The sequence below is a fragment of the Passer montanus genome, unplaced genomic scaffold (genome assembly GCF_014805655.1).
Source record: "Passer montanus isolate IOZ18808 unplaced genomic scaffold, ASM1480565v1 scaffold43, whole genome shotgun sequence".
Taxonomy (NCBI): Eukaryota; Metazoa; Chordata; class Aves; order Passeriformes; family Passeridae; genus Passer; species Passer montanus.
This window is the reverse complement of record NW_024369151.1, coordinates 5616620-5629028: the sequence shown is the minus strand read 5'-3', so window position 1 is coordinate 5629028 and position 12409 is coordinate 5616620. Positions and strand designations below refer to the sequence as shown.

The 12409-nt window shown below is 45.2% G+C and overlaps 1 protein-coding gene across 1 annotated transcript; it reads right to left on the bottom strand.

Moving 5' to 3' along the window:
* Positions 1-4182: 4182 nt before the first annotated feature.
* Positions 4183-11137, bottom strand: SET (SET nuclear proto-oncogene). The gene is made up of 8 exons (XM_039720157.1): positions 11031-11137; positions 9834-9891; positions 8723-8865; positions 8018-8121; positions 7729-7842; positions 6271-6441; positions 6028-6174; positions 4183-5132 (listed from the first exon to the last, which is right to left on the bottom strand). Exons 1-8 carry the CDS (start codon positions 11101-11103, stop codon positions 5109-5111), a joined length of 834 nt encoding a protein of 277 aa, XP_039576091.1. The 5' UTR covers positions 11104-11137; the 3' UTR covers positions 4183-5108.
* Between the last annotated feature and the right edge of the window lie 1272 nt (positions 11138-12409).

Genomic DNA, 12409 nt, shown 5'->3' with positions numbered 1-12409 from the left:
CCTTCCCTGGAACGGGGCGATGCTGGGCTCTGGGGAAGTTTTCCCCTGCAGAACTGCCCCTTCACACACAGATTCTGCTGAATATTTGAGTGGAAAAACGTCCCATATGCATTGGCGAGGCCGGCAACAATCCCCTAGCTACCGTAGTGAAAAAACACCGTGCTGCAGTAGTGCCACAGCATCACACAGAACCACAGTGTGTCACAGGCCCAGTGCTTTAAACAAAATATAAATATACTTGTTGTTTTCAGGTGTTTAAAGATGTTCCTCAGCAGTATTACATAATGTTACTATCCTACTAATACGCTTCTCAATCATGGAGCAGTGCACAACTGTGAATCAAAAGGCATTTGGAAGTGATAGTATTCTCACATACAAATTTAGAAATATACTAATAAACAGAAGTGTGTTCCTTTTACTTAATTAGAAAAATTTTTCTAGCCTAAACATTTTGTAAGTTGTTTGCAACAGAGTAATTAATAAAAGGGACTCATGATAAAATTAAAAATTTGAACCTAGCTTAACTGACTTGAATTAATAAAGCCTTAAACTAATACAAAGCCTTTGAATATGCCCCTGTTGTTAATAAAGCAAGTGCATTTGATTAATATAAACCCTTCAGAAACCTGATGCTATTTAGAACATGGTCCAGGCTCTGTTTAGTGTTTAAAGCAATTATTTTAATTTGACTGTTCATTCAGTGGAAATACTGGAAGGGGGAAAATCAAACTAGCAAGTGTAGAGACTGAGTTCCAGAGGAGCAGGGGTGCTTCCACACCTCCAGCAGTCGGGATCAAGGCTGTGTTTGGCTGTCACTGGGGATGTGCCGGGGGGCTCTGGGCTGGGGTCCCTGGGGATGTGCTGGGGGGCTCTGGGCTGGGGTCACTGGGGATGTGCCGGGGGGCTCTGGGCTGGGGTCCTTTGCCCACCACACACTCAGGGCTCCTACAGCAGCTTCCCCCTCTTTCCTTCAGGTCTCAGACCCTCCAGGGGAGGCAGAGGAAGGGCAAGGGGCATCAGGGATGCTGGGGAGCTGGAGTGCCCCAGCCTGGAGGGAAAGGGCTGGCTCCCAGCTCCCGGGTGACCCCAGAAGCTGTGTCCCTGGCTACCCAGCATCCCAGCCCCCTTCCCCAGGCACGGTTCAGCTGTATCCCGCAAATCCTGCAGAGAGAGGGGGCTGGTACGTGGGATCAGCAGGGCCCTGTCCCGCCGGAAGGTGAGTGCCACACTGGGAGCACCATGTGCCCCTCCAGCCCTTCCAGGATCCCGCAGGGCAGCAGCCCTGGTGCCGGGGATGATCCAGCCCGTCCTGCCCAGCAGCCGGCAAGGGGCAGGGGCAGCGGCCCGGGAGCTGTGCGGACTCTTGGGGTGTTCCCGGAGCAGGGCAGGGGCTGAAGGTGCGGCCCGACCTTGAACCACAGTCCCTGTCCTCCATTACACCCGAGAGAGCACGCGGAAAAGGTGATGATCAAGAAAAAGTCTTAAAGAGTTTCAATTTTTAATCCAGGAGAGGGAGGAAGGACATTAAGCATAAATCTGTTTCCCGCAGGAAGCAAGCGTGGTCTACCAGTCACTTGTGACCTCCCCTCACTCTTCTCCATAAAGGAAAAGCAAGCACTGTCCACATCACCCCTGAAAGATTGTGCCGAGTTGGGGACTAAAAAACTGATTCTTTTGAAAAAGACTCTTAGAAATAGTAACATCAAGTAACAGTTAAATGTATTTTAATTCCTTCAAACAGAAGGATAGCTTGAAGGTACAGCAGAGAAATTATTTCATTGATTTCATTCTCTTTAAAAACCAAAAAAACCAAACCAAAACAAAAAACAACATGGCTTCAAAATTCAGGAACAGTATCCAATAAACAAAGAACTATCCTTATGCACCTGGTTTAGTGTGGTACAAAGAGCTTACAGATTCAAATGAATATCATAAATGACTGAGAAATCGATTCAGATAATGCTTGTTTACAGGGACAGAAACTATGTTGACAAGTATGAATAAGTACACAGATAATCTCTTTAAAAGCCCCAAACCTTCCTGACTGTATTTACACACTCAGCTGTATTTGTTTCCTTTGGCACGAGAAATTACAGACAAAATATTCCATTTTATAGCAATTAAACTTTAAACTTAAAAACAACCCTTGAGATAGTCCATGTAGCCCCAGCACAGCAGCTTTACCTTTATTAAATTGCTGCCAACCCTATGTTCTAACCCTGGAAATTCAAGCCAAAAAACCTGAAGTCATTTACCACCTGTGACAAATTTCACATGGTGGGATTAACCGTATGTGAGGAGCTCAAGCAATGGGGAATTAATGATATTTAATAAGAATTAATCTCCCGTTATTATCCAAGGTAGATGTCTTTTTAAAAGCTCTTTATACACATATAAAATAAATCCAGTAAAAAATGGACACCCATTACATATATTCAGCCAAATTAGACATTAAGTGAACAGTCAGAGCACACGATGGCCAGCTGTAGTATTTCTTGAGCATTGCAGAGAAATGTGTTAATCCCTAATCATTTCCATGCTAGAAGAAAAAAAATTAAAATAACACTTAACTAATATGGTTTATTCTTTTACCATGTCAGTTTACTCTTTAGCCATTGCCAGGAGTAAACCCTCAAGTTTCACAGCAAATTCAGTATTATCAGTACAGTAGCAAGAGTATTTTGGCACCCTGTAAAATCCTAAAGAATGCGCAAGAAAAATCTCTTAAGTAGCATTTAATTATCCAGACTTTTCATTTCTTGTTCCTGGTATTTGACTTTACAGAGCCTGAAGCTTTGATTACTTTCAAAACAGTTTTTATAAGTTTTCTGCTAGTAACCAACAGAGATGGAACAACAATGGCACAATATTTTTCCTAAAGCATTCAAGACTAGCAAAGATTATTTTCCTCGAGGAACTACAATTAGGACTACATAAAAATTAAGTAATGAGGCATCATGGCAAGAAACAGCACATTGACCCTCTACCGCAACAGGAAGCTATTTTCAATCTTACAACAAAAAGGAATCAAATTAAAAAACACTAAAATTTATCGGACTTCATGGGTTTTGTTCCTTCTCTCTCTAGATGGTAAGAAACCATTACTGATCAACGTTGTACTTGGCTCTGCAAAGCAGGATGAGGGCAGAAGCTTTTGTTGAGATGGAATAAAGTACATGGTTGTCTTATTTTTGCATTGATCACATGAGACTGGACGTTGCATTGTCTCTGATAACTGGATTGAATCCAAGCTGGACCACACACTTACAGAATGTTTTCCCTCACACATGTTATTTGTGCACGTCTCAACCAGACATTGATTTTGTTCTGCCAAGTGTATTCTTAGGCATCAAAAAAAGCTGAATTTGACTACAGCAAATTCTGTGAGGAAAAGGAATCAGAGAATATAACAAGTCTTCCCAGAAGACAGTCTTTTCTACACATCCAAAGAGCTGTTTGAATTTCAGATGAGCTGATAGAACATTTTTTCTTAAATATTTCAAAAGCAAAGCATGTTAAAACAACTTCCATTACATTTTGTGGAATACCAGTTCCAACACCCTCTTATGTGAAATTGTTACAAGTTTCTCAAATGCAGTCTCTTAAAATGAGAGTACAGTGTATCTAAAGCACATATACATGCTGCTACCAAGGGAAAAAAAAGCAGTGAAGTAGCAACTTTTTATACATGAACTTTACTAAGAATCTTGCTCTTTGAAATAGCCCCCAAATTAGCTTGCAATTAAGATTTGTTTTCAACTGAAAAGATTTACAAACCCACCCAAATATTTTAAAACCACCCGTTGGTCTTTTTATTCTGAGCTTGCATGGTATTTTCATGCAAACTGATGTACTGGAAATACAGTACTGCAAATTACTAAAAATTCTACAAATCAAGTGACTTTCCTTTTTGCAAAACCTGAATATATACCTGTGTCTTCACACACAGCACACGAGCCTAGAGGGAACTCAAGGGTCAGTGTGCAGTAGGAACTACCACAGGAAACACTTTACAGGTACTGAAATAGTGGGAACTACATGAACTGGTTCAGTCCACACAACCACAAGGCTGCACTGCACTACAGAAATACTGACAAAATGCCCCCAAAAATGCCAAGAAACTACAGCAAGTTCTAAATAGGATATAAAAGCTGTTTCTTTCAGTGAAGACCAACCAGTCCCTTTGTGTACACATTTAGTTTTATTGTAACAAAGCAACTTGTACACTTTAACGTTTAAAACTGAGCATCTTTCTTTCCTTTCCAGTGAAACAAAAAAAAAACCAAAAAGAAAAAAAGGAAAAAACCACAAAAAAAACAAACAAAAAAAATTTTAAAAATAAACAAGAACAAAATTACAATAGAGAATGTCAATTCCAAATAAGATCCTACAGGTTCTGCTGATTCTCCATCAAGTGGCAGGGCTCAAAGTCATCATTAGGAGAAGATTTTATTTTAAAAGTGTCATCTTAAACTGCAAGGATGTTTGTTAAACATCACAATTAAACATGCCAAAGGAGAAGAAGCCATGTTGTCAAAATGCCCACTTAACCCACCCAAACTTCTGAAACCCACCCCGGCTGACCTTCTATAACCCCATTTTTATTTTTATTTTTTTGTTGTTTTTTCTTTTTTTTTAAACAAGAGAAAGTAGACAGATACATGTTGGTAAATGCTAACTGTCCATATTCACATAGAGACACAGTGTAATCTCTGAGCCCAATATACAGAGAAAGAAGGAAAAAAGCTAGATTCTATGCACTACTACACAGGGGCCTAGCACTCTTCAGCTTCCAGCAGAGTGAAGGGAGCAGAAGGTTTTCTTTTTTCCCACAGAACATGGTGTGTTGAATTCATAAACAGTTTTTGTTTTGAGACAGAAAGGGATAAAAATGAACTTGAAACAGAAACTGGTAGATTCTTTTCCACTGTATTCTGCTCAAGATATTTCCCCAAAAGAAATTGTGAACCATGGTGTAGAGGAGAGAAAAAGAGACCTCAAGAGAACAAGGCGACTGAGCACAAGAAAAAAAAGACAGCAACTTGCTCCCAGGGACTGGAGAAAAATTAAAAAGGTAAAAAGGGGGTTTGGAATCCATCAGTGTTCAATTAGTCATCTTCTCCTTCATCCTCCTGTTGAAAGATAAGCAAGAATTAAATAAATCTAATCACTAAACTTCAGATAGCAAATGCAGTGACCAGAACTTTTTACAGTGCTACTCATGGTGCTGTATGATCATCTCTTCCCTCACTACAGGATGGTAACACTTGCCCTGGGTGCCCAGCTACTGACCACACAGAAATCACTCACTCCCTGGCTGTCCCAAGGAAAACACATCAGAGGTTTGACAAACTGTGCCTTAGAATCACTACAAGCACTGACATGAGTTTAACACGTGGAAAATGAAGGGGTCATCTTTTCCCCCTCATTTAGAACTCAGAAGAACAAAATGTTTCACCTTTCACAAGTCAAATTCTAGGTTACAGAACAGAGCCCAAAGCCCTCCTCTCACTGCATGTGGTTTGTGCTGCTGAAGTCAGACACACCGTTTCAAGAAACAAAGACATTCTAAACTAACTTCCCAACACCCTGGATGCTGAACCTGAACTCCCACTTACTACTAAAGCAAATTTCTAATTCCTGAACCCAACAGAAAGTCTTAGCTAGGCTAGCCATAAGCAGAAATGAACCAACAAGTGGGAAGGATGACTGGATGTATCAACAAAAGCCATTCATATGTAAAGCATTGCTAGAATACTCAGTAATGAAGTAAGAATTTTGTCACATTAATCTTAGTTCTCCTAGAACACTTCCCTTACAAATTTACTGAAACTATGTACTTCCACTGTCTTTCATACACACAAACACACTTATTCTACCTGAAACCACTCAAGTTAATGCAGTCACAATTCTCACACCTTGGGGTGCAGAAAGAGCCAGTTCACCTTTGCCACAGTGGCTTGGTATTCTTACAAGATCCCTCTCAAACACCTCACACAAGTGGCATGAAGAGAAAAAATTACTCACCTCTCCTTCTTCTCCCTCATCATCATCTTCATCTTCCTCCCCCTCATCTTCATCTCCTTCTTCATCAATATCCTCTAATCCTTCCTCCTCTTCATCATCATCGTCATCCTCCTCTCCTTCCCCTTCTTCATCATCCATATCAGGAACCTTAAAGACACATTTGCAACATCATCTACAGTGATCAAATTCACTCTTTCCCAGAGCTGCTGAGGGTGCAGATGCCCTGCTCAGGGCTGTACCTACCAAGTAGTACTGTAGGGGATTTGGCCAGATGTCATCCTTGATGACTTCTCCTAATTCATCAGCCCCTGCATCAGAGTGGTCAGTGAACCAGGTGAAAAAGCTTTCTGGCTCTTCATGCTGCCTCTTCCTACTGGCTTTGTTCTGTGTCTGGCTTGAACGTTTTGTCAGGTCCTGAAAAGAAAGTTAAGAAGTTCTCTAAAGTTGTCTTTCTATGGTGTTTTTTCCCTATAAGCACCATTTAAAAATGTACTTGTCTAAACAACCCTAAGAAGTCACTTTCCCCTCCCTCTTTGAGGGCAAGTCTGTAAAACACATCTGAAGCACAAACAACTGACAGAAGATATTGCATTTCTCATGAACATGAGAGAACAGTAAACCCACTTGTTTCTTTCAACGGCCTCCACTGGAACACTGAAAATTCACATAATCTCACATTTGATTTACATTTCCCTGTCTCAGGGAAACACAAGTATGAAGAGTGTTTAATGACACACTGAACTTACAAGGTCTCACAATGACTAAATGCCACTCAAGAGTAGTTGTAATTGCAGCAACTACTACATACATCCAATTTAAGAAAGTCTCCACACCTCTAAGCTCTTTTAGCATTTGGATATAAAGACCTGCCTAGGCCTTTTTGCCTAAGATTTCCCACTCTGAAGTCTTCAGGCCACTCTCTACAGTATGTGCAAAAAAACCCCACACAAACTGCTAAAACACATGGCTACAAGAATACATGTAAGGTCTGTATCTATCACCTTATCCTAGAAAAAAAGTGTAGTAAGTTTGCAACAATCTTCTTGTGAAGTCTGAAATTAAATAAATTATTTCTTTCACCATGTGGTTACACCACACTTCCAGTGGTTTTTTTCTCCTGACAGAATGACAACATTTCTAGATTCAGACTGTTTAAGAAGAACAAAACGGAATTCACACTGATTTTGTGCTGTATTGTAAAGATCACTTGACTGGTCTGTACAGGAATGCAATTTCTGGTACAAAAGGGAAAATTCTAGTTCTCAATATGAAAAACATTAAATTTTCTGCTTGGTCTGAGAGTGACAAAACAAACTGCATTTTAACTGCAAGCCTCAGCTCTACTTTTAAAAACTCAGTTCAAAATCTTCAGGATAACACTGAAGAACTTCTACAGAAATAAACTGCAGTAAATTAATGATTCTTGAACGCTGCCTGGGTGACAGGTATGCCCACATTATTATGGCTGCAAATTCTACAAAAGATGTGGCATCTGGAAATGGAGTCAAAGAAATAGAGGAAAATATAAAACAAGATCACACACTGCTATCTGATCCCCCTAAACCTGTTGTCCTTGGAATTCTTCATTTAACAGTTATTTTAAGTAAACAACACAACACAGTCTAGATCCTGGCCAAGGAAGAGACAAGCTAATGCACTTGGTAATGTTTTCACTTGTGTTCTCCCAGATGCAATACATACCTTTCCAGATTTCCATTTGATCTCAGTAGATTTTGAAGATGGGTCTCCACTTTCATTGAGGTGAAACTCTTTGGAGAGAACTTTATTTTCAAAGTAGGGATTCTCATCAAAATACTGCAGAGTAGAAAGCAAAGAGTTAGAACCCACAGAATGGAAACACACATATCAACTCAAACCTGGCACTAAATAGTAAAGTGTGGAGACTTAAGTTATAAACTACAACCCAACATGCAATTACATTAAAAAAAAACTACAGCAAAATCACGAATCAACCACTTAAAGTACTTACAAAATCTATTCTGTAACCTGATTTGATGTCTTCAAATTCTGTCACCTCAACTCTGGTCAAGTAATGCAGTGCTTCCTCATCTTCTTCTCCCAGCAGTGCAGATACTGAGAGAGAAGGAGGAATCCCACATTAACAAAGTCATGAAAGAGGCAGGCAAAACACAGGAAACTGAGAGCCAGGAACATCTAAAAAGCAACACATCTGTCCCAGCCAATTTCTCATGGCTCTTCCTTTTCAAGTTACCAGCCAACAGCCTACCCACACATACCTACCCTTCCCTCTGAAACAGATTTTCATGCATGTAGTTTGCCCAATCTAAGCAGTCTACGAACTTGTTCTGTAGAAAGTTTATTGTCAGAGTCCCAAGGAGTTCATTCCAAGTAAAAAACACCCAAACAATCTAAACCAATTTTTTTTGTTTGTTTGTTTTTGCTTTAAGTTCCCAGTGAACCGAATAAAGTGGGAAACTTGCAATTTAAAATGCAGAAAGACATTTCAGGATTGAAATATTTTAATAAACAAGATGTTCCTTTGGCCAACAAGTGCAAAAGACAAAGCTTAAACAATGAAATCTAGGACAGAAAGGAAGTGTTTTGTATGCTTAGTAACAACACCACAAGACCCTTGGAGCTTTTAGGCACTCACATAACAATCAAGCAAACACTGAATTTACAGGGGTAAAAAAGAGGGCTATTAAGAATGTACCTTGTGGGTGGTTGACAAATGTTGTTACCCAGAAATTTGGGATTTTGGCGATCAATTCTGACCTCTTCTGGAAGAATGGTTGGCGGAGTTTGTTGTATTTCTGTTCTACTTTCAAAATTTCCTCACTGGCTTGTTCATTCAGTCTGTAATTGAAAGAGCCATGTTAACCACAGAGAGAGAAGTGGGACTCAAGGACACATCAGAACAGTCAACTAAGAGCTGAAAGGGTTTGATAAGACCAGTCTGCCATCCTCTGCAGATGAAGTGTCCCAAAAACCCCAGAAGCACAGACACAGGGCTGTAACAACTGTTAAAAACATTCTGCCAGAAGCAATCTCACTAGTCTGAATGGAACCTTCTAACACAAAGCAGTGTTTTACCTCTTGAACGTTTTGCCTGCATAAAACCTGCAGAAGGGTAACACAGCCCTACCACCAGCCCCCTAAAACTTTTAGGCAGGCAAGGAAGCTACAGCAAAGAAATTCTGCACCCTGTGCAAGCAAAATCTGAAGACTTAAAAGTGAGCAGCTGTAAAAAGGCAAAGCCCTCATACTGCAACAGCTTCACACATTCACAGCCCCAACAGCCACCTGCAGTCCTTGTAGGACACTGGGCATGGAGAGAACATGCAGGCAGGGACTGACACAGAACACACAGCCCCAAGAGCTTTGGCATAAAAAATTAACATCTCAGAGACATTTTCTGCATATTATTGCACAAGCACATGAATATTATAATAAAAATGTATAATAAAAGCTGACTTTTCAGCCAAGTGTTTGGGTCTGCTTGCTAACAGGGAAATACTTTAGCCAAATAGCTTACACATTAACTTGAGAAGCCAATGTGAAATACATTTTTATTAGTAAAAATACCACAATTAATTAAAATTTTTAAACTCAAGTTCTACCTCTTTAATTATACACAATTAAACAAGAAACCAGGACACTTCTTTGTTATTTTAATGTCTCTAATCAAGTCAGAACACAGGTATATCTTGGTGGAGTTCAAAGACAGTGAGTACTACAGAGTGCTCGCTTTACTAAATACTTTCACTTTTATCAGCTACATTTCAATTTCTGCTAAAACATTTTATAAGTTAGATAATGTTTACCTGTCTATTTCATTCTGTACTTCATCAATGTGTTCAATTGCTTCCTGTTGCTCTTTTTCTGAAAAACAGATGAAAATGTGTCAATATCCCTTCATTCACAAGCCTGACAAATCACCTGGGATTTCCCTTTGAGAAATTCTCTAGCGATCTACTGTAGAAGTTCTCAAGTGTTTCTATTAAATGTCACAAGAGTTACAACGCCTCAAAACACCAGCTTTACAGGGCGTGCTGCAGCTGAAGTGCAGCAAAGTTTGATAAAACAGCCCTTAAAGTGAGATCACCCTTACAAACCACAGCTCACGTCCCGCTACACTGTTTTACAAGCCAACTTAAATTATAAGCCAATAACATTTTAATTGAAAAGTTGTACGCCACATTTGCTACGACCAACACATTTAAAGAAACCTAAAGTAATTCACAGAGCGCTGGAATATCAATAGGAATAGCCTATCTGGGCACATGCCACCTTCGAAAAACCAAAAAGAACGTTCAAAAAGCGAATTACAACTGAAAGAGCCGCGAAAGCCGCCGTTTGGCAGGTATTTTCTATTGGGCACTTCCCCTGGAGCAAGTCCGGCCGAGGCCGGGCTCACGGAGCGCTGTTTACCCACGGCGCGGGAGATGAATGAGCGGCAGCGGGAAGCGGCAGGAGCGGAGCAGCGCCCGGTGCGCGGCCCGCGCTGGGGGACAGCGCTGCCTCTGCGGGCGCGGGGCACGCACGTGGGGAAGGCGCCGCGGCCGCGGGCCACGCCGACCTTTAAAAGCCGAGATCGCACGTGGGGCCGGCGCGGGCGGCCCCGGCACCGCGTGTCTCCGCCGCTCCATCCCCGCGCGGCCCGGCAGCACCACGCGGCCGCGGGAGGCGGCGGCGCATCATGGCGGCGGCGGCGGAGCACAATGAGGCTCCGCGGATGCTGCTCCGGGAGGGGCGGCGGGGGGGTCCCGCTGCTCCGCCGAGCCGCAGCGCCCCCCGCCCGGCCCCGCGCGGAGAGAAGCCGGGCCGGCAGCGCAGACAAAAGGGCGCTAACATGGCCTCCTCCCGCCGCCGCCGGGCCTGCACATCCGCCCGGCCGGGCCCGCGCTCCGCCCGCCCCCGGCGCGGCCGCGGCCCGTGCGGCGGGGGAAAATGGCGGTCGGCGCGAGGCGGAGGCCGCGCCGGCTGCCGCCATTCCCGTCCCGCCCCCGGCGCGGCCTCACCTGAGGTCTCGTCGGCCCCATCGTGGTTGGAGTTCAGCTCCTTCTTACTGACTTTGGCCGCCGGCGCCGACATGTTGGTGGCTGCGGAGCGCGGAGGGCGGGAGGGAGGTCCTGCCGGATACCGGGGCGGCAACGGCGCCTCTCACTCCCCTCGCGCTCCCTCGCCCACAGCCGCCACCGCCACCTCCTCCTCTGCTGCTGGCGAGGGGCGGGCACGCGGCGCGCATGCGCGGCCCCCCCCTTCGCCCGGCCGGGCCACGGCGGCCGCACCGCGCGTGCGCACCGAGCCCCCCGCCCCGGGCGCGCTGTGCCGCGGGCGGTGCGATGCGCAGGCGCACTGCTCTGCGCACACACACACACGCCGGGGAGGTCCCGCGTGCGCAGCCGTGGGGAGGCCGCGCCCCCCGACCGCCCCGAGCCGGGCGCTCATTGGCCGGGGAGGGCTGTGGGGGGCGTGGCCGCGGCGCGGAGACACAGAGGACGGCGCGCGCGGGAGGGCGGGGGCGCGCGCGGGGTGTGTAGGAGAAGGGGCCGCGCATGCGCGCGCTCCACGTGCCCGCGCGGCCTCGCTATGGCGGCGCGCGCGAGGCCGCGTGCGTCCCGCCCCGTCCCCTCACGGCCCGCGGGGGCAGCGACCCCTCGGTGCGGCCGGGACGGGGCCCGCCCCCTCTCCCGACCGGGGCACAGCGAGGGGCAGGGATGCGTTTCGGGACCCCCGGCCCCCAGGCGGTGCTCGGAAGGCTGCGGTCGCGCTGCGCGAGGGGTTCCCCCGGTTCTAGGCTCAGCGCTTCCCTGCCGGCCGCGCTCTGGGGATGTGCACCCGCGTCTCCCCGCGCTGCCTGCCTTACCTGGGACAGGGCACAAAACAGTCATGGAATCACCGAGCTTGGGACCTTTAAGAACATCGTGTCCAATGTTCACCCAGTACAACCACTGTAACCCCCAAAGCTTTAGAGCACATCACCCAGAACCAGATCCAGACTCCTCTTGAACTCCTCCAGGGATGGTGGCTTCGAAAAATCTCAAATATCTTATCAGAATCCCCCATCTCAGCTTAAGGCCTCTCACTGCAGGCAAGGCAGAAGAGCCTGGCTCCCAGCCCTCCTTTCAGGTGGGTGTGGAGAGCAGTGAGGTGCCCCCGAGCCTCCTGGAGACTAAACAAACCCATATAAATAACTTGGGACATTCTGTGTGGAAGGCACAGAGCCCTGTCAGTCACATCCAGCTCGGTTCCTGGCGAGCTCTACCCCAGAAGGTCACAGCACTGCCTGCCAGTACACCTGCCACTGCACCGAGGGCAGGCAGACTTTAAATAACCCTTTTTGTCCCTTTCCTGTCCACCTGTCGTGGAAGAGCTCAGTGCAGCTCCACAGCCACAG

Coding starts and splice junctions, on each gene's coding strand:
- SET (XM_039720157.1), bottom strand. CDS start 11,103: ATGTCGGCGCCGGCGGCCAAAGTCAGTAAGAAGGAGCTGAACTCCAAC. Junction 9,892..11,030: donor TGGGGCCGACGAGACCTCAG/GTGAGGCCGCGC, acceptor TCTGTTTTTCAG/AAAAAGAGCAACAGGAAGCA. Junction 5,133..6,027: donor ATGAGGGAGAAGAAGGAGAG/GTGAGTAATTTT, acceptor ATCTTTCAACAG/GAGGATGAAGGAGAAGATGA.